Source organism: Cornus florida, unplaced genomic scaffold, assembly GCF_030987335.1.
Source record: "Cornus florida cultivar Cherokee Brave unplaced genomic scaffold, ASM3098733v1 CherokeeBrave_3.0.0_Hap2_Chr02, whole genome shotgun sequence".
Classification (NCBI taxonomy): domain Eukaryota; kingdom Viridiplantae; phylum Streptophyta; class Magnoliopsida; order Cornales; family Cornaceae; genus Cornus; species Cornus florida.
In genome coordinates, this window is record NW_026775572.1 from 49553652 (window position 1) to 49580343 (window position 26692).

Genomic DNA, 26692 nt, shown 5'->3' on the forward strand with positions numbered 1-26692 from the left:
TCGGAACACTTTTTTTTCGGTGGATCTTTGAGGTTTTCATCTCAAATTGAGGTAGGGGGTGTTATAATTTAATTTCTTGCTCTATCACATGCTTGTGATGCTTATTCAACTCAATTGCATGCTTGGATATGAAATCTAGAATTTTTGAATATTTATTTTCTAGTATGAAATTTAATTTTCCCGGTGAGTTATAGCATGTTTTAAACTTGTGGCTTGACATTATATTACACCTTGATATGTTGATTAACATATATTAAAATTGGAGCATTTGGATAAGAAATGAAGATTTTATTTAATATTTATCTTGAATAAAATATTAATTCATGTGGTCTTAACTAGCTTGAAATTAATGTGTAATAGCATATTATATTTGGCCTTAGCATGCTCTTCAACATAGTTGAATTTGAAAGTAAGTGGAGGTGCTTTGAAAATTAGTAATTATTAATTAATTTGATTAATTAATTTGCCCCGAGTGCACTATTCACTCAATTTAAATTCCGACTTGATATTCTTGATCTACATGCCATATAGCTTCACATATATTTGATTTAGAATATTCGGTGAGGTTTTGAAACCTTTCATTTAATTAATTTCCTAGTTTAAGATTTAATCCTCATGGTGATTGACCGGTGTATGCCGCACCACCGTCATGCTTGAAGAGTGTGTGCATTATAAGGCGAGGGCCAAGAGTTTTACATTTATAGAAGCCACTACTTCCTTTCACTATAAATATAGCTAGGGCGAGTAGGGATCGTCCTAAGGGATTTGTGAGGATCGAGCAATGTTGTGGAATCGTTATTAGGGCTAGTAGGTCGAGCGATTAAACAATTGGTTGGTTGGTTAATTAGAGAGCAACTAAATTAAACTAAGTGATAGCAAAAAAAATGCAATTAAGAGTAAGTAAGAGAGAGAGATCTTGGGGTTTAGAGATCACCACCAAGTAATGCATTTCTATACCATTGACAAGTGACTAATGAGGGCAAATGTTGTGTTGCAATATTGGTGTGTGTGTGTTTGGTTGATTCAGCAAGCAATGATGACTAGTTAAGCATGTATTGTCTAAACATCATGTGAAAGGCACAATATATCTAAGCAATGAAGCATATATTGTCTAAACAACATGTGAAAAGCACAATAGATCAAAACAAGTCATTAATCCTTTCATTAAGCTCACAATCCAAATACAACACAAGGATAGAGACATATGCTACTTGCATTCAAAAGCTTGGAACATCAAACAACAAGCATGGATTGCTCTCCCATTTAACACTACACTACAACTACACTACATCTACACAACTAGCATGAAAATAAACTAGGGGAGAGGCACAATCCATCAAGGAATAAGTATGAACCATCAAGAGAATCACAAGAGCATTCCTTTAAGCACCATGTTTTGACAATCTCCAAATCTACAGCATCAATACACATAAACATCCATTAATAACATAAAATTTAGAGACAAGCTCATGAACATCTATTCTAATATACATAGACATATGGATAGAATGAAATGATTAATTGGAAGCATTAAACCACATAAATCATTGAATAAACAAGATCTATATCTATCAAAGTGTCAAAACATCAATTACAACTCTAATCCCTCAACAATACACAAGATTAAGATATAGAAAGCATGCTTGGGGCTAACTCTAGGCCCAAGAGGATGTCTAGCCACTCATGGTGATGTTGCTCCAACCCTCAAGAGCTAACTCCATGGTCAAAATCTGCTCCTTGTTGATGAAGAACTCCAATGGTGTCTCAAGCCTCCTCCTCTATGCTTCCTCTCCAAGAGATGATATGAAAATAATATCTATGGCTCCCAAGAGATTAAACCCTAGAATAGTCCATATGCTCAAAAAGTACATTATATTCCTTTTATAGGTAGGTCAAGTGGCACACAAAATGAGCTAGGGTCGTGCAAAGAATATTCTTTAATGATTGGATAGAGGACGGATTGCACAAGCTGGAAATTTAACTTTTTCGCACTGGAGGAAGTTCGATCGATTGAACCTTAGACTTGGATCGATCGAACTAGCTGAGATCTATCGAACTTAGGCTGGATCGATCTAACTGGTTGAGCTTTTTGGGAAAAGACAAATCCGAGATATTTTTGGAAAGATATTTATGGGAAAAGGACAAAAGTGGTTAGTGGGTGGTACAGCTGTGGATGGGATCAATCATTTGAATAAGGACAAAAGTGTTCGATCGATCAAAGGATGGTGTTGGATCGATCGAACTTTTGGACTTTATGCTTTTGGGTCTAGGCTTGGATGTATCTTGAAGTGCTGAGATCGATCATTATTCGATCGATTGAACCTTGAACTTGGATCGATCGAACCTTGAACCTGGATCGATCGAACTTTGCTGCTTCCCACCTTTGGCTTCATTTGCCTTCTTCTTTCTCCACTTTGCTCCTTTCTTTGTTTAATCCCAGAATTGCTTCAATTAAGCTCTTATTTGGCTGAGTTAGCTTATTTTCGGGATAAGTGCCTGAAAATGGAAATAATATGAAATTAATCTAAAATGGTAAAGTAAGATAGATAAAGGTACTAGAATGCCTAAGCTTAAGGGGTTTAAATACGCACTTTTCAACACTCATCACACCCCTAAACTTAAATATTGCTAGTCCCTAGTAATGAACTAGAAAGTAAAGGAATGTAATGAACAACTATACAACTATGAACTAGAAAACAATAAATGGATAACGCCATTTTCGTAGGGAACACGATTGCACTTAGCATATGCAACAAGCCTTTTAAACCTCTAGGTTACCCCTAGTGGACGAGTGAAGTCTCGTGAGGGTTTCCAGAAATGGTACCCATAAACATTAAGCTTATTCTTTTAAAAGAGGCACCAATATTGCAAACAAGCATTGGGAGAAAACTACCTCAAGTATGTAATTTTTCAAACATTTCTAAGCAATCTCCCAAAGTCTCAACATCAAGCAAACAAATATGGTCATCCACACATCAAGAAAATGATCATGTAAATTAAAACAACTTTAGAATTCTTTTGAGTGGACCGGCATCAAATGTGTTGCTATCTTAGCCAACTAAAGAATTAATCACATCCTTACCCTCAAACTAGCACACAAATCTAGTACCGATCATTAAGATAAAAAGTGGACCTTTTATTAAATTTTATTGTTCTAGGTGCACTTATTCTTTTCACTCAAATTTTTTTTTTTTTTTTAAAGGATCAAAGATGGAAGCATAGTGCAATGTGTTGATCTTTTAAGTTTTCTAGCGATTCATGAGGTCGAGCGTTAGGTCAATGACTCCCAAACTAGATGACTTTAGGGCATTAGGCATTCAAATACCCCTACGAACTTACAAGCTCAAATCAACTAGGCTACAAATCAAGACAACCTCCATCTAATCATTTCCCACTTCTCACCTTTTGGGAGAAGTCCTCACTTTTTATTGCTTTTGCAACTTCTTTTTTTTTTTTTTTTTTTTTTTTTTTTTTTTTTTTTTTTGGGATTCAATTGTTAACCTAGAGTTTGGGCCTCCACCTTTCGGCGCGAGAAGTTCAGTGCTTGATGAGGCTAGAATCCCGGCTACTTAGTGAAAAGGGGTTGTTATCCACCTTTATCAAGAATGAAAGCTTTCAATGCACTACTAGCTCAAATGGGATATAACCAATTCAATAATCAACAAAGCATGTACCCCATAAATGAATGCTAGTGTTCGCCTGTGCTAGTGGAGAATCCTAAAGTGAATCTCAAAATAATCACAAAATCAAGATGATGTAGACCACAAGTGCAAGCAAGATATCAATTTTTCGAAAAATTTACTCTTAATTGGCATTCATAAGGCATACAAGGAGTGTTGGACTCTCAAGTCAAGCAATTTTTAAATTTTAAGCAATATAGTCCTCAAAAGATTAAAATCATAGCTAGATATGGACCAATCATAGAAATATCTCTCAAATACACAAGTCATGTTCAAAATTTTGAATTTAAAACTAACATTGCAAAACACCATTCCCCCCAAACTTAAATTGCATAATGTCCTCAATGTCCAAAGAGAATAAAGGAAAGAGTATACCAGTGCAACTAAGCAAGAATGATTGGGACTGAACTATCCGAAGTGGGTGGCATGGCCTCCCCAAACTTGGGATGAACTGTGGTCCTGAAAATTGGCACTTGGATAAACTCATCAGATAACAAAATGGGATAATCAGTGCACAGTGGACATGCAAGTGTAAATGGGAAAAACAGATAAAGAAATAAGAGAGGTATAAGGGTGGTTCTGAAAATTAGGTAGCACTCTTTCACTGAAATCATTGTGATGCACCTGATGTAGTCAAACATACAGATATGAGAATATAATCATATGACATCCAAAGCAAAAACAGATATATAAAATAGATAAAGTGCAGGTACAACAAAAATATCAAAGCCGACAAACCAGCTGTAAAAATAATAATGTACAGTGACAAAAGTAAAGTATCAAAAGGAGAGAGGGATCATGAGATAGAAGGGACTGGGAACTCAAGAGGATGAGGTAGGACGGGCAGGTCTGGCTCCGCGGATGTCTCTGGATAGATCTCTGAACATTGTCACGACATCTATGCGGAAGGCAGCAAAATCAGCTCTGTGGGCTGTGAGATCAGCTCGGATGGCAACAACAGCATCCTCAAGCGTCTACAGACGTACTCCAAAGCCGGGGGTCATATCTGGAGCCTCAGGCATAGATGAATCAGAAGAAAGCTCTTGAGTCTGCTCCTACTCATGAATGGGCGACCTGGCTAGAGAGTCTTACTCTGCGTCATCTGCAGGGCGCTCTGAGTCTATGTCTAAATGCTCGACAGCTAGATCAACTGGTGCGTCGTCCACTGTGGGAGCTGCTGCTGCTACCTCTACTAGTGCCTGTGCCTGTGCCTACTCTAGCTCTAACTCTGCTGCAGCCACTACTGCGTGGTCCTACAGTTTGGTAATAATGTATCGGTAGCTCTTGTTCCAGTCCTTCTTGAGGAAGTGACAGGAACCTCTCTCGGGGTGCTCCCGAGGATGGATGGGGTAGCGCTGGTCTATGAGAATCTGGGTGATGAGGTGGCTGAAAGGAAGAAACTTAGCTCGTCCGGGCGTCTCCTTACTGATGTACTCGTCATACAGCTTCCTCATCAGGCTCCAGATGAACGCGAGAATGGACACCCAGTGCCCGGTGTAGAAGAAATAGAGGGCTGTCAGATAATCGCCCCTCCTCTGAATCTTGTGCCCCGCCATGTATATGTTCCGATACAGAATAGAATCGGTAAACCAAAGGTCGTCGGGAAAGAATGTTCGAGTGGCGAAGGTCTCGTCACTGGCATGGTGACCTGTGAGAAAAATTACCATATCGGCATAGGAAGGCCTGAATAGCCTCAGATATGTATCCTGAAGCTCTGGAGGACATCTGTGTGGACAACGGCAAGAGCGGGCTAAAGTGTCCATTGTAATGGTGATCGAATGGCCATCGACAGAAGTGACTATCTCGGTTGTGGTACGCGGCGATGGTCGGAGGTTCTGGTAGAACAACCGTACCAGCTACGGGTAGACCGGCTTTGTGATGTGGGCAAGAATAGTGGCCAGGCCCCTCTGAATGATATCATGGTAGGCGAATCGGGTCAGCACCGATCTAGAGAAGAAGGACGTGTCGAACTCTGACTCATGGTCGATCGTCATGTGCGCATATCGAGGCGTGGGCCTATCACGCCCCAGATGAGCTGGCTGAGCTGGCTGAGCAGGTATATGTGAATGCTCAGCTCCAGTATGCGGTGGAGATGGTGATTGAGTGAATGCAGGATGAGTCGCAGAGGTAGATGGTATGTGGTCATCCTCAGGCTCATGAGATGGTGATTGCGGTGGGGTAGCCTGTGCTGGCTCTTGCTGTGCATAAGAGGGCTCTGTTGGCTCCTCTGTTCGTGGCCTAATATGTCGGGTAGGCTCGTGTTGTATGTTGGCAACGTTCTTCCTTTTAACCATGGCCTGCAAAAAGAAAAAGAAAAACTTGCAGTGGGAGTTAGTTCCAGAATAAGAAATTTTTAAGCACGATATAGAAACATGTATGTCAAGTAAACTAGACAAAACATATATGACATGAATCTATGCAAGTGGCAGGATATGAAACATGCTAAAACAATGTAAGTATGAAATGCATCCAATGTGGAATATCACATGCATTGGGCATAGATATGATAGCATGAACATAAGATATGATGAATGAAGTGTGTGTGTGAGATCTGTGAAGTTCGATCGATCATAATAAGAAGTGAGATCGATCGCAAAAGTTGGATCGATCAAAAATAAGTGAGATCGATCTTATAACTTTGATCAATCAGAGACATGAGTTCAATCGATCTCCCAAGATCGATCAGAGATACAAGTTCGATCGATCGAACTGTGCGACGTTGAAAACTCAAAGGTCACAGATTTGTAACTTTGGAAGCATGGGGCCCATACGAACGTGTTCGTGGGCCCAACAACACATCAAATCAACAAATCCCCATCACTGAACGAGGCCCAATCTCCCAATATGAGATCAAAATCCGAAAATATGCATAATATATACATGAAGCAACACACATATATATATATGGAAATACAATGCTTTAAAGCTCAACAATGGTGGATTTGAGCATGTAATAAGCATGGATTCGACATCTAAAGCATGGATACATGAAATCTAAGCCGAAAATCAAGCATGAGGTCTCGGATCTTACCTCAAATGGATGGGAAGAGATGAGATGAAGAGAGAAAGATGAAATCTGAAATCTGGAAAGATAAAGAGACGGTCAAAGCTCACTGATTTCGCCAAAGGTTCACCGAAAATGATGATGAAGATGGGTGCACAGTGGCGGCGATAAGAAGAGCTAGGGTTTGAGAGAGGGTGAGATCGATCTAAATGATCGATCTTGAGAACCCTCGATTCTATTTTAAAAACATTCCCGACAGAGTTCGATCGATTGAACTCAACTGTGATCGATCGAACTTTGATGAACTCTCTTCAAAGTATTTTTCAATTTTTGAAAATTGCAAAATTAAAATTAAAAATTGGAATTAAAATTAAAAATTGGAAAATAAAATAAAATAAAATATTTTTGGTTTTTATTTTATTTTATTTTATTTTTAAATTTTAATTAAATATAATTGAATAAACACTAATAATAAAAAATTAATTAAAATATTTTTAAATTTTTGAAATTTTTTTGAAAAATAAAATAAAATGAAATACAAATGCAAATATTTTTGGATTTTTGAAAATTTGAAAAATCAAAACAAAGTCAAAATAATCAAATAAAGAACTGAGATCGATCGAAACAAGAGTTCGATCGATCAGACAGAGAGCAAAAATATTTAGGTTTTTGGCTCAAAAAATTGGCTAAGTGTTGGAACATGAGATCGATCGAACTTAGAAGTTGGATCGATCGAAGAACTTTCAATCGATCTTGGAATTTTTCGATCGATCAGACAGAGAGGTGAAATATGCAGGTTGATGCAAGCTCAAAATTTTTCTAAGTGTAAAATCATGAGATCGATTGAATTTGGAGGTTGGATCAATCGAAGGTCTCCTGATCGATCTAAGAGTTAGTTCGAACGATGGGACAGAGAGGTGATTTGGATGTAGGTTTCTGCAGGTCGAAAATTTTTCTAAGTGTTGGGTGCAAAATGGAGTTCGATCGATTGAACTCAAGTTTGAGATCGATCGAACTATGCAAAATGCTCAATAATGACATGAAAGCTCATACAATCCTCACCAAAGTTCCTTTCAATGCATATGAGAACCAAAAATAAGTATCTAGACTTCGCAAGAAATGAAATGAAAGATAGAAATGGGGGAGGAATTGGGTTTTGACACCCTATGAACACTTTTGCTAGTCTTTAACGTCTCTAGCAAGACATTGGGCTCTTTTAGCCCGGATCAAAGATCTTATAATGCATCCCCTCCTTGTTGGGGTGATAAATGCTTTGAACTCTACCCAATAAATGGTTCTTTGAAAAACTTGTTGGATTAAGCTCAAAAGAAATCTTTGGTCCATAGTCTATGCAATTACAACCTTTGGGCTTCCATGGCCTTTCAAAGCAAGAGTTTGAAATAAGATTTTTAGAATGCAAGGTTGAAGATGATCCTTTGGAAGTTTTGGTCTTACACAAAAGCTCATTTCCTTGACATTAAAGATCATGACATTTATCTACAACATTAACTTCTCTTTTATATTTGTCAAATAAATTGGGTGTGGGATTAAAGATATTCAACTTCACCTTCATGTGGCCAAATGAGATCTTCATTATCCCCGTCCTACAATTGATGTTGGCATTGGCGGTTGCCAAGAAAGGACGGTCAAGGATAACAGGAATTTGACTCTTAGGATTGGGGACCAGTTCCATGTCTACGACAACGAAATCAACCGGGAAAAAGAATTTGTCAATCTTAATCAAAACATCCTCAATTATACCCCTGGGTTTCTTAATGGATCAGTCGGCAAGTTGCAAAACTACCGACGTCGGTTTCAATTCACTTAGGCCCAATTTGACATAAACTGAGTATGGAAGAAGGTTAACGCTTGCTCCTAAGTCAAGAAGTGCCTGATTAATGATATGATCACCAATAATGCATGATGTAGTGGGTGAACCGAGGTCCTTAAACTTTGGAAGAGTGTTATGTTGCAAAATTGAGCTTACTTGCTCGGTCAAAACCACTTTTCTTGGTGCTTGGCTCTTGTTCTTCCGCTTTTGGGTGCACAAGTCTTTCTAGAATTTGGCATAAGCCGGAATTTTCTTGATTGCATCCAATAGTGGAAGATTAACTTTCACTTGCCTAAATATTTCCATGATTTCATTGGTTTTTGCCTTTTGCTTGTCTTTTGAAATGGATCCTTTTAAGGCATCCGGAAATGGAACTTTTGGTTCAAACACTTTTTCAAAATTTTCTTTTGAACTCTCTTCAACACAAGAAGTTTTCAAATCATTTTTCAACAAAACCTTTTCAACATCATTTTTCAAAACTTCTTTTTCAAACACATCTTTCAAAACTTTCTCATTTATAAGATTATATATATGCAATGAAGGAGGAATGGGATGTGAAATGGGACGGGTAACAACTTAAGGTTGCACCGGTTCACTCTCTTCATTGGACATTCCAACTTGATTGTCCACAATCCTACCACTCTACAAGGTAGTCACCGTATTAATATGTTCAATGGTGTGGCCTTCTGATGAGGAATGGGTTTCCACAACATATTGTTGCTTAGGTGGGGCATTTATAGGCATCTTTCCCTTCTCTCTTGCATTGAGAGTGCTTGCTATTTACGCTACTTGGGTTTCTAGCTTCGCAATAGATTAAGAGTGAGAATGAAGCAATTGAGTGTTAGCCTCTAAAGTGCTTAAATCATTCAAAACTTTCTCTTCAAAGGCGGGGACTTCTAGTATTTCCTTGGGAATAAGATTGGTTGGGAAAATGAGAATTAGCAAATTAATTCCCTTATGATTGATAAGGTCTATAACCTTGGGATCCTTGGTTTTGAAGTGGAGGTGGAATGTACTTCCCTTGAAAACTACCCTGGGAAGGGTTTGAGCCCTCTCCTTGGTTTTTCCAAGAGAAAATCGGATGATTCCTCCAACTTGGATTATAATGAGTACCATAAGGATTGCTCCCATGGTTTAGAAAAGCCGCATTGACTTGTTCATTAGGCTCACTTTGACCTTCTCTGTGAGGACAATGAGAAGTAGAATGAAGACCACTAGAACAAGTCATACATGTTTCATTTGATGCACGATGAGAATGGTTAGGGAAGGAAGATACTTGGTTTACCGAGTTTTGGTTAATCAAAAATTGATCAAACCTTTAAGATAAAGACTTCATTTCGGCGGCTATTTCATTTGAATAGTCGACTTGATGTAAGCCAACACTCTTCCTACCTTGTGAATTTCTACCATTCTTGGATGATAGTGTTCTATGCAAAGAATTTTCACTCATGCTCTCATAGAGATGCCACACGTCATCCTCATGCCTAACAATGTATGAGCCACCCATGGAAGCATCAACTATACCCTTATAGTTGTCCGATAAGCTCTCAAAGAAGTATTGAACTAATTGCCATTTGGGCATATCATGATGTGGACACTTCCTAAGTAATTCATTGAAGCGTTCCCATGCCTCATGAAATGTTTCTCCATCCCTATATGACAATTCTCGAATTGAGGTTCTCATGGCATTGGTCTTTGAATGGGATAGTTTTTCTTCAAGAACTGTTGCTGCATTTCTGTCCAAGAAGTGATTGAAAAAGGCTTAAGATTGTTAAACCAATACTTTGCCTTATCTTTTAAGGTGAATGGAAAAAGATTGAGTCTTAAATCGTCTTCTGGCATGTCGATATATTTTACGGTGGAACATACTTCAAGAAACTCATCCAAATGCTTGTAAGGTTCTTCACTTGGAAGTCCATGATAGTTAGGAAGCATTTGAATGGTTTGTGGCTTAATTTCATAATGATGTGCTCTAAATGGAGGTAATTGGATGCATGTAGGTGCATTATACTCATTAGGCACATAATGGTCTCTTAAAGCAAGAGGTGGATTAGCTACTTGAGGTGCAACATGAACACCTTGGTTTTGAATTCCTTGATTATTGATTGGAGGTTGTGGAGTATACATTGGCTTTGGCATTCCATATAGAACTTGGCCTTGTTGTGGTGGTGGTTGGTGAATGAATGGCCTAGGCATGCCTAATGGTACTTGTATGTTCTCATTGTGCACATTGGGATGAAGGATACCTTGTTGGTCTATGTGACCAAGGTCCTTAACATGATTGTCATTATGGTCATCCATTGAAAGATTGGCTCTATTTGAACTTCCTCTTCCCCTAGGATTTCTAACGATAGATTCAAGATGCAAATTAAGAGGGATAAGAGTTGGTCTCAATGAATTACGTCCATACATGCACAATGCAAAACACAAAGAAACACAAAGAATGACAAACACTATACCTTCATAACAATGCAATTAGACATCTTCCACAAACACTTAATTCATACTCCCATGCTTTAACAACAATGATCCAAGACAATTAAAAATAAGCCTTCATGCGGGCCGACGATTTAACTAAGTGATTGAGTAAAGAAAGTCTCACAAAGATCCTTTAACACTTTAACTCAAAATTTAAAGCTTAGCTTAGCAAATTTTTAGAATTTTTAGCTTTTTACTTTCTTTGCTTCCTTGAATGCCTGATGGCTCCTTTGCTTGCTTCCTCTCTAACAATGCACCTTGTCAAATAAGAACAACACAATAAGTAACTAAAAAGAAAAATAAAAGTAAAGTAAAGACACAATCAAAAGAGTACTAATCCTAATCAATTCCACAAATCCGACGTTGCCAAATCTAATCAATCAAATCCCCAGCAATGGCACCAAAAATTGACTGGTGTATGCCACACCACTGTCAAGCTTGAAGAGTGTGTGCATTATAAGGCGAGGGCCAAGAGTTTTACATTTATAGAAGCCACTACTTTCTTTCACTATAAATATAGTTAGGGCGAGTAGGGATCGTCCCAAGGGATTTGTGAGGATCGAGCAATGTCGTGGAATCGTTAATAGGGCTAGTAGGTCGAGTGATCAAACAATTGGTTGGTTGGTTGATTAGAGAGCAACTAAATTAAACTAAGTGACAACAAAAGAATGCAATTAAGAATAAGTAAGAGAGAGAGAGATCTTGGGGTTTTGAGATCACCACCAAGCAATGCATTTCTATACCATTGACAAGTGATTAATGAGGGCAAATGTTGTGTTACAATATTGGTGTGCGTGTGTTTGGTTGATTTAACAAGCAAGGATGACTAGTTAAGCATGTATTGTCTAAACATCATATGAAATGCGTAATATATCTAAGCAATAAAGCATATATTGTCTAAACAACATGTGAAAGGCACAATAGATCAAAACAAGTCATTAATCCTTTCATTAAGCTCACAATCCAAATACAACACAAGGATAGAGACATATGCTACTTGCATTCAAAAGCTTGGAACATCAAACAACAAGCATGGATTGCTCTCCCATTTAACACTACACTATAACTACAGTACATCTATACAACTAGCATGAAAATAAACTAGGGGAGAGGCACAATCCATCAAGGAATAAGTATGAACCATCAAGAGAATCACAAGAGCATTCCCTTAAGCACTATGTTTTGACAATCCCCAAATCTATAACATCAATACACATAGACATGCATCAATAACACAAAATCTAGAGACAAGCTCATGAATATCTATTCTAGCATACATAGACATATGGATAGAATAAAGTGATCAATTGGAAGTATTAAACCACATAAATCATTGAATAAACAAGATCTATATATATCAAAATGTCAAAACATCAATTACAACTCTAATCCCTCAATAATACACAAGATTAAGATATAGAAAGCATGCTTGGGGCTAACTCTAGCCCCAATAGGATGTCTAGCCATTTATGGTGATGTTGCTCCAACCCTCAAGGGCTAACTCTATGGTTGAAATCTGCTCCTTGTTGATGAAGAACTCCAATGGTGTCTCTAGCCTCCTCCTATATGCTTCCTCTTCAAGAGATGATATGAAAATAATATCTATGGCTCCCAAGAGACTAAACCCTAGAATTATCTATATGCTCAAAAAGTGCATCATATTCCTTTTATAGGTAGGTCAAGTGGCACACAAAATGAACTGGGGTCGTGCAAAGAATATTCTCTAATGATTGGATAGAGGACGGATTGTACAAGCTGGAAATTTAACTTTTTCGAACTAGAAGAAGTTCGATTGATCGAACTTTAGACTTGGATCGATCGAATTGGCTGAGATCTATCAAACTTAGGCTGGATCGATCCAATTGGTTGAGCTTTTTGGGAAAAGAAAAATCCGAGATATTTTTGGAGAGATATTTATGGGAAAAGGACAAAAGTGGTTAGTGGGTGGTACAGCTGTGGATAGGATCAATCATTTGAATAAAGACAAACTTATTCGATCGATCGAAGGATGGTGTTGGATCGATCCAACTTTTGGACTTTATGCTTTTGGGTCTAGGCTTGGATCTATCTTGAAGTGCTGAGATCGATCATTGTTCGATCGATCGAACCTTGAACTTGGATCGATCGAACTTTGCTGCTTCCCACATTTGGCTTCATTTGCTTTCTTCTTTCTCCACTTTGCTCATTTCTTTATTTAATCCCAGAATTACTGCAATTAAGCTCTTATTTAGCTGAGTTAGCTTATTTTTGGGATAAGTGCCTGAAAATGGAAATAATATGAAATCAATCTAAAATTGTAAAGTAAGATAAATAAAGGTACTATAATGCCTAAGCTTAAGGGGTTTAAATATGCACTTTTCAGCGCTCATCAGTGATATACAACTTGGAATTAAATTGTGGCATGCTAGAAAATTAGGCTTTGGTTTGGTTATTCATATATATTAAATTGGGATTAATTGCATGAGAATTGCAACTTTTATTTTATATTTAACTTTAGTGAAAGTTTAATTCACATGGTCGTAAATTGAATGAAATAAACTTGTAATGCGATATTACATTAGTCCTTGGCATGTTCTCTAAGATATGTTAAATTGAGAGCATTTGGTTAAGTTTAAAAATCTAGAGATTTTAATTAAAAGAATTAATTAAATTCTATTTTGTGGTCCCATTAGCTTAATTAAGATTTTAACTTGATATTTGTATTGGCCATGACTTGTTTACTAGTATATATTAATTGTGGACCATTTGAAGTTGCTTTAGAACCTTGGTAATTAAATTAGCATGATTTAATTAGAGTTCTACTTTGTTGTTCCAATAACTTAATTGAGTTTTAGAATGGATATAGGTGATGACCATGCCATGTTCTTTAATATGTATTAATTTGAGGTTAATTGGAATTGAATTAGTATTTAGAGAATTTAATTATTTTTTTATTTAATTAAATTCTATCTAACTGAGCCATGGATTTAATTGTATTTGAAAGTCGTTTCTATATCAAAATCCTGGACATGGACTTGTTGTATATTTATGTTTTGAGTATTAGATAACATAGTTGTTATGTTTATAATCATGAGAATATGTTTTCCTTATTGAATATATTGTTGCCTTGTGTAATGATTTGCACATTTCGCATTTAACATTTTTCATGCATAGCGTGTAACGAATCGCACACTGAAGATTCGACATTCATCATATCATTTTAGTTGTGAACTTAGAGCATGTATTGTATTGGTTTCCAAATTTGGTTGTGCATGGTAGATAGTTGATTATCTTGTATATACATGCTGATATATACGTTGTTGCACAATTTGTTGATTTTGGAAACTTGGGGATGTCGTTGTTTGGCTACGGCTAGGACGTGGTTCTAGTACGGGGGATTGTCCCTCTACATAGTCTAGTGCGCACATAGGGAGGTTTATCCATGGGCTAGTAACCCTAAAGTAACTATGTTGTCGATCTGATCCGGCATGACGTCCAAGTATCCATTTTATTTGATTTTGTATTTTATTTCAAGTTGATAACTAGATGATGTTGTGACTTGTTGTTTCTTGTTGATTTCCCATTTTAAGTTGTAAGATGTTAACTTAGAGAAATCATGCTTTACGTATTGTATTAGAAGTTCTAATGTTGGTTAGATGGCATTGAAATTATAATTTGTGTTTTGATTTTCTAATGTAGTTTAGGAGTGATCCTATAGATTCAATTGGAACATAGACGTTAGGTGGCATGACCTACTTCTGTTGTTTTCGTGCTTTAGATTTCAAACTGATTGCTTTCAGAATCTATATTTTGTTGCTTTGTATAACATACTTTTATATGGTTAGATTGCATTGAAATTGTAATTTGCGTTTTGATTGTTCAACATGGCATAGGATGATTCTTTAGACTTATTTAGAACATAGACGTTAGGTGGCATGATCACCTTAGTTGTTTCTGTATTCTAGATTGCAAGTTGATACCTTTAAGAACCTTTATCTTGTTGCTTTGAATAACGTGCTTTCATATTGTTTAAATTGCATAAATGATGTGATTTATGCTAGAAATGATCTAAGATAGCTTAGGATGATCCCTGAGTCTAATCTTGACATAGACGTTAGGTGACATGATCCCTTCTTGAAATGATTCATGTTGTCTGAAAATCTTAAAAAAATCAAGTCGTGCATGCTCATCCCCTACGAATAAACTTGTTAGTCTTGTTTATTCACCCCAAAGTTACTGGGTGTTTTACAGGTAAAGAAGCTTTGTTGTGGGACACACAACTTTTTAGACATGCTAGAAGTCTTGAAGTATTTTGATGACAATGAATATACACATGTTAGCATATCATGTTTACTTTTGTTTATTTTGATAAAACTTGTATTATGTGCTTAAGCACACTTTTTGATATTCATTCTATGTGTATAATATGTTGTCAAGGGCCAAACTTCATTTGTAATCCATGTATATTGAAAAATGTAGAATTTTGCCTTTAATGAGAAAAGCATGAAAACTTGGTTTCAATATGTCATTTTCGCATCTGTGTGTGCATTATGTATGTAATTCATCCTTTAGCATTCATTTGCCATATGTGAGGTGTGGCCAAGGGCCAAACACCTTTTAGTTTTCATTTTTGCATCATAGTTCACATATTGCACTTTTGGGCTAAAATAGTAGAAACCAAGCTTTTAAGGGTTCATTTTCAAATCGGGTGGTGTAAAGTGTGTTCCGGCACCTCCACTATGTCTCATTTATCTTGTATGAAGTGTGGCCAAGGGCCAAATGGTCATTTGAAACCATCTCCTAATTTTGGTTTTCATTTTTCCCATTTCAAGTCCATTTTTGTCTTTTTGGCCGTTGGGGGTCAAATTTTGTATCGGTAGTATTTTTAAGCCATGGACCATTGTAGCACGTCCAAATAGGTAAGTTACGTTTGCATGCATAGTCATTTCCGGGTAAAACCATTTCCTTTGTGATTTGAGCCTCTTATGGAAATCATTTTTCAATTTTCTTGCATAATCTGATTTTAGGGCATTCTGGGGTTTTCCTTCTGGAAATAAATTCCGGTCTTCACATGGTCACTTAGAAAACATGATTTTAGGGGGGGTTTCTTTTTTGTGTTTTTCCAGAAAACATCGTCTTGGTATCGGAAATTCATCGCAAAGTTTAGCTTTCTATTTTTTTTTTTATTTAGCAACTTTTTAGACCTCCATGACCAGATTTCATGGAGGGGCATTTCGGGCATTCTACATTGCATTTTTTTTTTGAATTCTTTATGAGTCACGTAGAAAACTCAATTTTGAGGGGGGTTTCTTGTTTGTGTTTTTCCAGAAAAATTCATGTTCTTGCCCGTTTTTGATCTCAGATGTAGACAGATCCTGTAGCAGCTTTTTGTCCTCTTGTCTAGTTCTGATCTAGGGACATTTTGGGGATTTCACAGTGAGTTTTTTTCAATTCCATACGTGAGGTCAGGTAGAAAACTTGATTTTAGGGGGGGTTTCTTCTTCGTGTTTTTCCATAAAAAGTCGTTTCGGACCTCGTTTCTGCTCTCAGTTCTAGCTGAGTTGTTTTCCTTCCTAGCAAGTCATGGTGCATGTCATGGTGCTTGTCAGGGTGCTCGTGGGGTGCTTGTCTCGACGTCGTGACGTCGATCTTTGTTTTCACTCGTTCTCCCTCGTTTGGACTCAAAATCAAGTGAATTTTTTTTTTAAACTTGACTAATTTTTCGTTGTCTTTCCAACGGTGTGCTCGGTTTTACCTAGATCTTCCTGGATAATTACTAGTTTACCCTTTTAGCCTTAAGTGCTCGTTTTTCTTTGTCGTGCCGTTTCTCTTTCTTCCGGACTCCGAATCATGTGATTCTTGAGTCCATCTCGGTTAGTTTTTCGTTGTCTTTCCAGTGGTATGCTCGGTGGCACCGGAATCCATACTTTTAAAAATGACTATTTTGCCCCTGGGCGCTTATTTGTCATATTTTTGACCTTTTGCTTCCGCATCAGTTCTCATTGAGTTACACGACCTCATGGAAGGTCACTTTGACTTCTTAGAGTCTTGTTTTCTGTTTTTGCTTCCGCATTCATATCCGTTATCGAGTCAATCTTCGGTTCATCACAGGACGCGCTGGCCTAAAAACCAGGGTCGTCACAACTGGATTATAAAACTGTGGTACATCCTGAGCCTGCTCCTAGAAATATCATGGTGACCCCGCTGGAGAGTGATGTGGTAACTCCTCTGCTAGAGGTTCTTGCTCCAGATTGATCTCCATATGTACGGCAGCCGCCGGTGCGACTGCTGGATCGTCTACTGCTACTACGGCTGCTGCCGCCATCTCCTCCTCCTCAAGCTCCTCAGCTACTGGAACAGTGTCCTCCACCAAACTCTTGATAAGAGCATTGTAGCTCTTATTCCACTTTTTCTTGCCATAATGGCAAGCTCCTGTCTTTGGACGCTTATCTGGATGGAAAGGATAGCGCTGATCTTGGAGGATCTGAGTGATAAGATTGCCAAATGGGAGGAAAGTGGCTCGCCTGGGCTTGGCCTTGCTAATATAAGTCGAATACAATCTCATCATGACGCTCTAGTAGAGTGCCGGCATAGATACCTAGTGGCCTATGTAGAATGAATATAAAGCAACCAGAAAGTCTAAACGCCTTTGGATCTTATGGCCCGCCATAAACACGTTTCGGAATAGTACCGAATCGTAGAACCAAAGGTCATCGGGTCGATAAGTCCGGGTGGCGAAAGTCTCGCCATCTGTATCATGGCCAGTCAGTGCCACGGCTATGTCTACATAAGAAGGCCTCCACTCTAAGATAGGATAATGAACATCAAGAGGGCAGACATGCGGGCATCGAGAAGATCTGGCAAGAATATCAACTGTGATCCGGATGGGGTGGACTTCAATAGTAGTGTGCAGCTTTGACAGGTTACTTAGGGCAGGCCAGAGGTTCTAGTAGAACAACTAAACAAGCTGTGGGTAAACTGGATAGGTGACTGGGGCCAAAATAGCTAAAATGCCCCTCCGATCAATATCATCGTAAGCTAACTGGGTTAGGAGATACTGGGAGAAGAAAATAATATCAAATACTGACTCATGCGTCACCTCAAGGCGTGAGTATCTCCTAATAAGTCTGTTATGACCTGGCCTGGTTGTGCCGGTGGTGGTGAGGGAGAAGGTATATGCGCAGTCTTAGCTGAAGAAGATGATGCAGAAGCTGAAGACTGTAGTCTAGATTCGACTGATGGGGACTAAGCTTGATTTGCCTCTAACTGCTCAGCCTACTCAGCCTCATTAACCTGCTCTGGAGCTGGCTCTGGAATGGGGTCCTGAACATGAGATGGTCCTGTCTGCTCTTCTACTCGCTGCCTCACTAGGCGTGGATAATACCTACGGGCAACAGAGTTTACCCTAGCCATGGCCTGCAAAATAGAAAGAAAAACACTTTTAATATAAGTTAGTACCGGCATAAAGAATTGAAGCACAGTATATAAAAACATGTATGTCAAATAAGATAGACAACTGAGAATAATAATCATGAATCTATGCAAGTGATGACGTAGCCGAATAAACAGTGACCAAGTGAAATATGCTAAACAGGATAAGTATAGAATGTATCCAATGTGAAAAACACAGACATTGGGCATATATAAGATAGCATGGAACACAAAAGATGGTGTGTGAAGTGTATAGGCAAATCTGTGAGGTTTGATTGATCAGGAAAATATGAGATCGATCCAAGTTGGATCGATTTGGACTTAAGTGAGATCGATCTTTACCAAATCAATCTGAGAAAAATAGAGATCGATTGAACTCTGCTAAGAATACAAATAGTCACAGATCTGTGACGTGGATGGCACGGCGGCACCCGAGCAAGCTTGTGGCTCCCACAATTCGTTAACAACACACAAATGGACACTTGTTTGGGCGCGTGACCCTCCAAATCAATTTGGAAGCAAATATATACACAAATATATACATAAATATATACATATATATACACATGTGTTCAAAGTATCAAAGATGGAAACAAATCAATACAACAACCTCAGATCTATCATGGAATCATCAAAATCATACGGATTGAAGCTTGAAAATGGAAACTAAAACTCAAACTTACCAAATACGAACGAGAGAAGTGGAGGTCGAGAGGGATGAGTAGATCTAAAGTGAAGATGGAAGATTCGAAGCCTTGGAAGCTTGCTGGAGGCACGCCAGAGGTTGGGAAGAAAGGGTTTGTAGTGGCGAGAGAGATGAGGGTCTGAGATCGATTTACAAATCGATCAAAATGACCCTAGGGTTTTATTTTAAAAACTGGTCCCAATAAGTTCGATAGATCTAGAAAAATCTCAGATAGATAGAACATAAATCGATCTTGAAAGATCACAGTTCGATCTATGCTTCAAAATGATAAAGTATTTTTGAACATTTTAGATAAATTTTTGAAAAACTAAAAATATTTTATGGATTTTTAGAAAATTTTAGATAAAATGGAATTAAAAAGAAAATATATTTATATTTATTTTTATTTTTGGATAATAAAATTAATAAAAATCTTTTGGAATTTTTGAAAATATTTTTAAGATAAAAAAAAATATATATGAAAATTAAGATAAAATGAAAATGTTTTTAGATTTTTGAAAAATTTCCTCAAATTAAAAAAAAATATTTTTGAAATTTTTGAGAATAAAATGAAATAAACTAAAAATTTAAAATATTTTTGGATTTTTAGTAAATTAAAGTTCAAAATTCAAAAGAGTAGTCAAAACAAAGTCAACAAAGGGGGTATAGATCGATCAATGCAAGATCGATCTGAAAGATACTTTAATCGATCGAATAGGTAAAAACCTACAGATAAGTTCGAATGATGCACCGAGAGGCCTTTTACATGAATCTCAAATTTTTTTTTTAAGTGTGGAGGGAAGATCGATCCAAGAAAAAGTTGGATCGATTTAGGAACTTTCAGATCGATCCAAAGAAATTTTCGATCGATACACAGAAGGCTGATTTATGTAGGAAAATTTCGATCGATGAAACAGAGAAATGATTGGATGTAGGAAGGAATGTTTGATCGATCGAACCTCTTTCGAGATCAATCAAATAGGAACAAAATACCTATTTCCAGAATGAAAGTGCATGCATTCTCAATCATAGTTCCTATCAAGGTGTATAAACCCCAAAACATATATAGACGACGCAAGAAATGAAAGGTAAAATAGAAATAAGGGAGGAAGAGGGTTGTAAATCCTATGAAGCATTTATTAGTCTTTAATGTCTCTAGCAAGACATTGGGCTCTTTTAGCCTAGATCAAATATCTTGTTATGCAACCCCTCCTTAACGGGGTAAATGGATTTTTGAACCCCATCCAACAAATTGCTCCCTAAGGAACTCATTGGATTTGATTTAAATGACATTGACGGTCTTTGGTCAAAACAACTCTTAGGTTTCCATACCCTTGGAACACTTGACTTTAACGCAACTTTCCTTGCTTTTAAGTTGGTAGACAAACCATGAAAATGTTCAACATCAAGTAAAGACTTAACTTCATTAAATTCATGGTTTACACATTCCTCTACAACACACACTTCTTTATGTTGGTCCATTGAATTCGGGGTTGAGTTAAAAATGTTCAACTTCACTTTCATATGGCCAAATGAGATTTTTATTATCCCCATCCTATAATTGATGTTGGCATTTGAAGTTGCCAAGAAAGGACGGCCAAGGATAACAGGAATTTGGCTTTTGGGATTCGGAACCGGTTCTGTGTCAATGACAACGAAATTGACCGGGAAGAAGAACTTATCAATTTTAATCAAAACATCCTCAATGATACCCCGGGGCTTTTTGATGGATCGGTCGGCAAGTTGCAAAACTACCGACATCGGTTTCAAGTCTCCTAAGCCTAATTTGACATATACTGAGTATGGAAGAAGGTTAAAACTTGTTCCTAAGTCTAAGAGAGCCCGATTGATGACATGGTCACCAATGATACAAGAAGTAGTAGGTGAATCGGGGTCTTTGAACTTTGGGAGAGTGTTATGTTGTAAAATAGATCTCACTTGCTCGGTCAAGACCACTTTTCTTGGTGCTTGGCTTTTGTTCTTCCTCTTTTGAGTGCAAAGATCTTTTAAGAACTTGGCGTAAGCTGGAATTTGCTTAATTGCATCCAAAAGTGGAAGATTAATTTTCACTTGCCTAAATATTTCAATGATTTCATTGGTCTTGGTCTTTTTTTTATCAAGATAAATGGATTCTTTCAAGGCATCCAGAAATCGAGCTCTTGGCTCAAAAGCTTTCTTTGAAACATCATCAACACAAGAATTTTTCAAATCCTTTTTTAAATCATGCTTTGATTCATCTTTCAAATCATTTTTCAATGGTTTCTCAACATAATGATCATGCACATGCAATGAAGGAGGAATAAAATGTGAAACGGGATGGGTGTCAACTTTTGGTTGCATCGGTTCACTCTCTTCATTGGACACACCTATTTCTTTGTCCACAATCTTCCCACTCCTTAAGGTTGTCATTGCATTGACATGCTCAATTGTTGGACCTTCCGATAAGGAATGAGTCTCCACAACACATTATTGCTTTGGTGGGGCATTCAAAGACATTTTCCCTTTCTCTCTAGCATTTAAAGTACTAGCTATTTACCCTACTTGGGTTTCTAGCTTAGCAATGGATCGAGAGTGAGAATGAAGCAATTGAGTGTTCGCCTCTAGAGTGCCTAAAATGGTTAAAACTTTTTCTTTAAAAGTGGGACTCCTAGAATTTCCTTGAGAATATGATTGATTTGGAAAATGAGAATTTGAAAATTGATTGCCATGTGATTGAAATGATGATGATCTAAAAATTTGGGAACCTTAGCTTTGCATTGGAGGTGGAACATACTTTCTTGGAAAACCACCTTGGGGAGGGTTTGAGCCTTCCTCTTAGCTTTTCCAAGAAAAATTCGGGTGATTCCTCCAACTAGAATTATAATGATTGCCATAAGGATTATTCCATTGGTTAGCAAAAATGGCATTTGCTTACTCATGGTTGTCATTTTGCACATGTCCATGGGGACAATTGGAAGTAGAATGTAACATACTAGAACAAGTCATACATGATTCATTAGATGCACGATGATGCACATGATTAGGGGAGGAAGACATTTGATTCGCCGAAGTTTGGTTGATCAAAAATTGATCAAACCTTTGAGATAAGGATTTTATCTCGGTGGCTATATCATTGGAGTTGTCAACTTGATACAAGCCAACATTCTTCCTTCTACCTAGATTTCTACCATTTTTAAAAGACAAAGATCTATGCATGGAATTTTCACTTATACTTTCATACAATTGCCACATATCATTTTCATGCTTATCAAGATAAGAACGACCTATAGATACGTCAACCATACCCTTGTGATTATCCGGTAAACTTTCGAAGAAATATTGAACTAATTACCACTTAGGTACGTCATGATGTGGGCACTGCCTAAGCAAGTCATTGAATCATTCCCATGCCTCATGAAACATTTCCCCATCCCTTTGAGAAAATTCACGAATGGAAGTTCTCATGGCATTGGTCTTCGAAACCGGGTAGTACTTCTTCAAGAACTCTTGTTGCATTTCTGCCCAAGAAGTTATCGAAAAAGGCCTAAGATTGTTAAACCAATATTTTGTCTTGTCTTTGACGGTAAAAGGAAAAAGTTTGAGTCTTAACACTTCTTTTGGCATGTTTGTGTATTTCACGGTGGAACACACTTCAAGAAACTCATCCAAATGCTTATAGGGTTCTTCATTTGGAAGTCCATGATAGTTAGGAAGCATTTGAATGGTTTGTGGTTTGATTTCATAGTGACTTCTCATGTATCTCGAGTGTCTTCTCAAGGAGTAATTCTGGTTTGGCCTTTATTTCTATTACTTTTAACACTTGGGTTATTGATTCAGGGGCCACTGATCATATGACTAGTAACTCTTCCATACTTGACTCTCTAATACCTTCACCTGTTAAGTCTGTTCAGGTTGCTAACGGGATTCCTATGCCAATTACAGGGGCTGGGAATGTCTCACTTTCTCCTACATTCTCCATGTCTTCAGTTTTACTTGCACCTAATCTCTCTAACAACCTTCTTTCCATTAGAAAAATTACCAAAAAACTTAATTGCTCTGCAACTTTTCATTCTACCCATTGTATGTTTCAGGACAATCTTACGAAGATGACGATTGGCATTGGTAAGGAGAGAGGAGGTCTTTACTACTTGGAGAAAGGGGTAAGGGAGTTAAAATCTGAACCTTGCTGTGGTTTTCAAGTAAAGAGAGAGTCTGACAGAGAGAAGATATTTTTATGGCATTGTCGTTTGGGACAACCATCTTTCTCTTATTTAGAACGTTTATTTCCTAAGTTATTTTGCAATATTTCTACTTCTAGTTTAGGGTGTGAATAATGTATTTATGCTAAAAACCATCGTGTTCCTTTTAAAGTGAGTTTCAATACAAGTCCTATTCATTTTTCATGTGTTTACACAGATGTGTGGGGTCATTTTTCTACTCATTCTGCTTCGGGCCATAAATACTTTATATCTTTTATTGATGACTGTATTAGAGTGACTTAGGTTTATTTGCTAAAATCTAAGAGTGATGTTATACATGTTATTCCTTAGTTTTACAAAATGATTGTCACCCAATTTCATAATCAGGTTCAGGTTTTCCACTCTGACAACGGTGGTGAGTATGTGAATCAATCTCTTATTGATTTCTTCAAACAACATGGTATCCTCCCCCAGACAACATGCGCTTACACGCCACAACAAAATGGCATAGCAGAGTGCAAGAATCGTCATCTCTTAGAGGTGGCTCATACCTTATGCTTTACGATGAATGTTCCTAAGCGATTCTGGGCTGAGGCTGTCATGACTGCTGTTTTTCTTATCAACGGAATGCCTTCTAGTATAATTAAATATCAAACTCCATTGAGAATGCTATCCCGATTTCACTTTATTCCTTCTACACTTAATCTTTGTCCTAGGGTTTTCTATTGTGTGTGTTATGTTCATATACATTCTTTTCATAGGGATAAACTTGACCCTCGTGCTCTTAAGTGTGTCTTCCTTGGTTACTCTAGTTCACAAAAGGCCTATAAATGTTTTCATCCTCCTATAAGTAAATACTATATGTCCATGGATGTTCAGTTTTCTGAAAGTGAGTCTTATTTTTTTGGGGATGTATCTCTGATTCCTCTTCAGGGGGAGATTAATAGTAAGGAAGAGAAACGGTTATGGCTGGAAGAAAAGAGGTTGTGGATTTCAGGTAAGGAGGATGATTTAGCTGTTATAAAAAAAGAACATTTAGATACTCTTGATCATGTGGAGACTGAGTTCGATGAAAAAATAGGTAAAAGACTAGCCCACTTGTTTAAAGAAGTATATGTGAGAAGGAACAAGGATGCCACTATCATGCTCCCTCCTTCTAACTCTAGTACCCCTCTTGATGATACTATCATGCCATTGGATAAATCTTCTAGGATTAACTTTAAGGTACATGTTTCTTCTCCTTTAACATCAACTTCAGATATTAATTCTAACCTTGTAACTTCTGTGGAATCCATAGGTTGGTGATCAGGGTAGGAGGTATCCTTTTTGTGATCGTAAAGAACCTGATAGGTTGGGTTTCTCCAAATTTTCTTCTAATGTTGTCTATCCTATCTCTGATTTTGTTTCCTATCACCGTCTGTCTAAGACTCACCTAGCTTTTGCCCTTCAGTTATCTTCTGTGTCTGTTCCTAGTTATTTTTAGGATGCCCTTGGAGATCCTAAGTGGAAGGTTGCTATGGTAGAGGAAATGAAGGCTCTCCAGAAGAACTCTACTTGGGAGTTGGTCGAGTTACCTCAGGAAAAAAGATAGTGGGATATAAATGGGTGTTTACAGTGAAGTATAAGCCAGATGGGACAGTTGAGAGGTACAAGGCTAGATTAGTTGCCAAGGGATACACTCAGACTTATGGGATAAATATTCAAGAGACCTTCGCTCCTGTGGCCAAGATGAACACTGTTCAAGTTATACTCTCTCTTGAAGTTAATTTGGACTAGCCATTACAACAGTTTGATGTGAAGAATGCCTTCCTACATGGTGATTTGATAGAGGAGGTGTATATAGATCCTCCCCCGGGGTTTACACCCGAAGGAGGTAAGGTATACAAGCTAAAAAAGGCTTTGTATGGGTTAAAACAATAACCAAGAGCATGGCTTAGCGGGTTAAGCTACTCAATGAAGAAGTATGGTTTTAAGCAAGCTTTGGTAGATCACACTCTCTTCTATAAGAGGAATGGTGATGATATTACTTTGCTTATCGTTTATATGGATGACATGATTGTTATAGGTAGCAACACCAATGAGATAGAGAAGCTTCGGAGCTATTTGGCCAAGGAATTTGAAATGAAGGACTTGGGGGTTCTGAAATACTTTCTGGGCATTGAAGTGTCTCGGTTCAAGCAGGAACTTTTTATCTCTCAACAAAAGTATACATTAGATCTCTTGGCTGAAACTGGTAACTCTGCGTGTGTTCCTATAGACACTCCTATTGAAGTAAATCATGGCTTAGCTATCTATCTTGATCAGATTTTGACAAACAAGGAGAGATAACAGAGAATAGTGGGGAAGTTGATCTATCTGACTCACACTAGGCCTGACTTGTCGTATGTAGTTAGTGTTGTGAGTCAATTCATGCAGAATCCGAATGACCGACATATGAATGCAGTGAATCATATTTTGGCTTATCTAAAGTCCTCTCTAGGTAAAGGTATTATATTCTCCAGGCATAGACACCTAGACATTATAGGTTATACAGATTTTGATTTTGCGGGTGCCAAGTTGGATAGGAAGACTACTTCAGGGTATGTGTCATTCGTTGGAGGCAATTTGGTGACTTGGAGGAGTAAGAAACAGAATGTGGTATCGTTGTCTAGTGCAGAAGCTGAATACCGTGCTCTTCATCATGCAATTACGGAGCTTACATGGTTGAAGATTCTCTTAAGTGAGCTTGGGTATGGTTTAAGAAACCTAGATTGATTTTTTGTGATAATACGGCAGCTATTGATATTACTAATAATCTAGTGTAACATGATCGAACTAAGCATATTGAACTTGACCGTAACTACATCAAGGATAACCTGGATTCTGGTGTGATAGAGGTTCCTTACATTAAGAGTGAAAACTAGTAGGCTGATATGATGACTCATGGTATTACTAGTGGCTCGTTTCATACATCACTATCCAAGTTGGGCATGTACGATATCTATGCACCAACTTGAGGGGGAGAGTTAGCGTGTACAGCTGAATGTACAACTGTTATCTATTAAGAGTTACAGTTGAATGTACAGCTGAATGTACAGCTGTATGTACAGCTGTTATCTATTAAGAGTTACAGCTGTTATCTATTAGGAGTTAGCGCGTATTAACTGTCAAATTAATTGAATAGTTAACTTACCTTGAATAGGTCTGTGTATTCTGTATAAATACCCTTGAGATATATGAAAGAAATATAACTTTTTCTACCATTTATCAATTTACCAACCATTGACTACAGACATAGAACAACAAAAATGGCACAGGGAGGAGTTTTGGGTGGCAATTTTTTTATCTAATCCATACTAGGCCTGTGGTGGAACGTCATCCGCCACTTCTTTCCCGTTTCCTAAAAAATGTTAAAATGAAGGGGTGAGCAAATTGCCCAATAAGTGG

The 26692-nt window shown here is 37.6% G+C and overlaps 1 protein-coding gene and 2 pseudogenes across 1 annotated transcript; all 3 read left to right on the forward strand.

Moving 5' to 3' along the window:
- Positions 1-10095: 10095 nt before the first annotated feature.
- LOC132297958 (small nucleolar RNA R71) lies at positions 10096-10194 on the forward strand (annotated as a pseudogene).
- A 12234-nt stretch (positions 10195-22428) lies between these two features.
- LOC132297851 (small nucleolar RNA R71) lies at positions 22429-22526 on the forward strand (annotated as a pseudogene).
- A 2693-nt stretch (positions 22527-25219) lies between these two features.
- Positions 25220-26020, forward strand: LOC132296214 (uncharacterized mitochondrial protein AtMg00810-like). The gene is made up of 2 exons (XM_059794428.1): positions 25220-25537; positions 25682-26020. The coding sequence occupies exons 1-2, from the start codon at positions 25220-25222 to the stop codon at positions 26018-26020; spliced, it is 657 nt and encodes a 218-aa protein (XP_059650411.1).
- Positions 26021-26692: the final 672 nt, after the last annotated feature.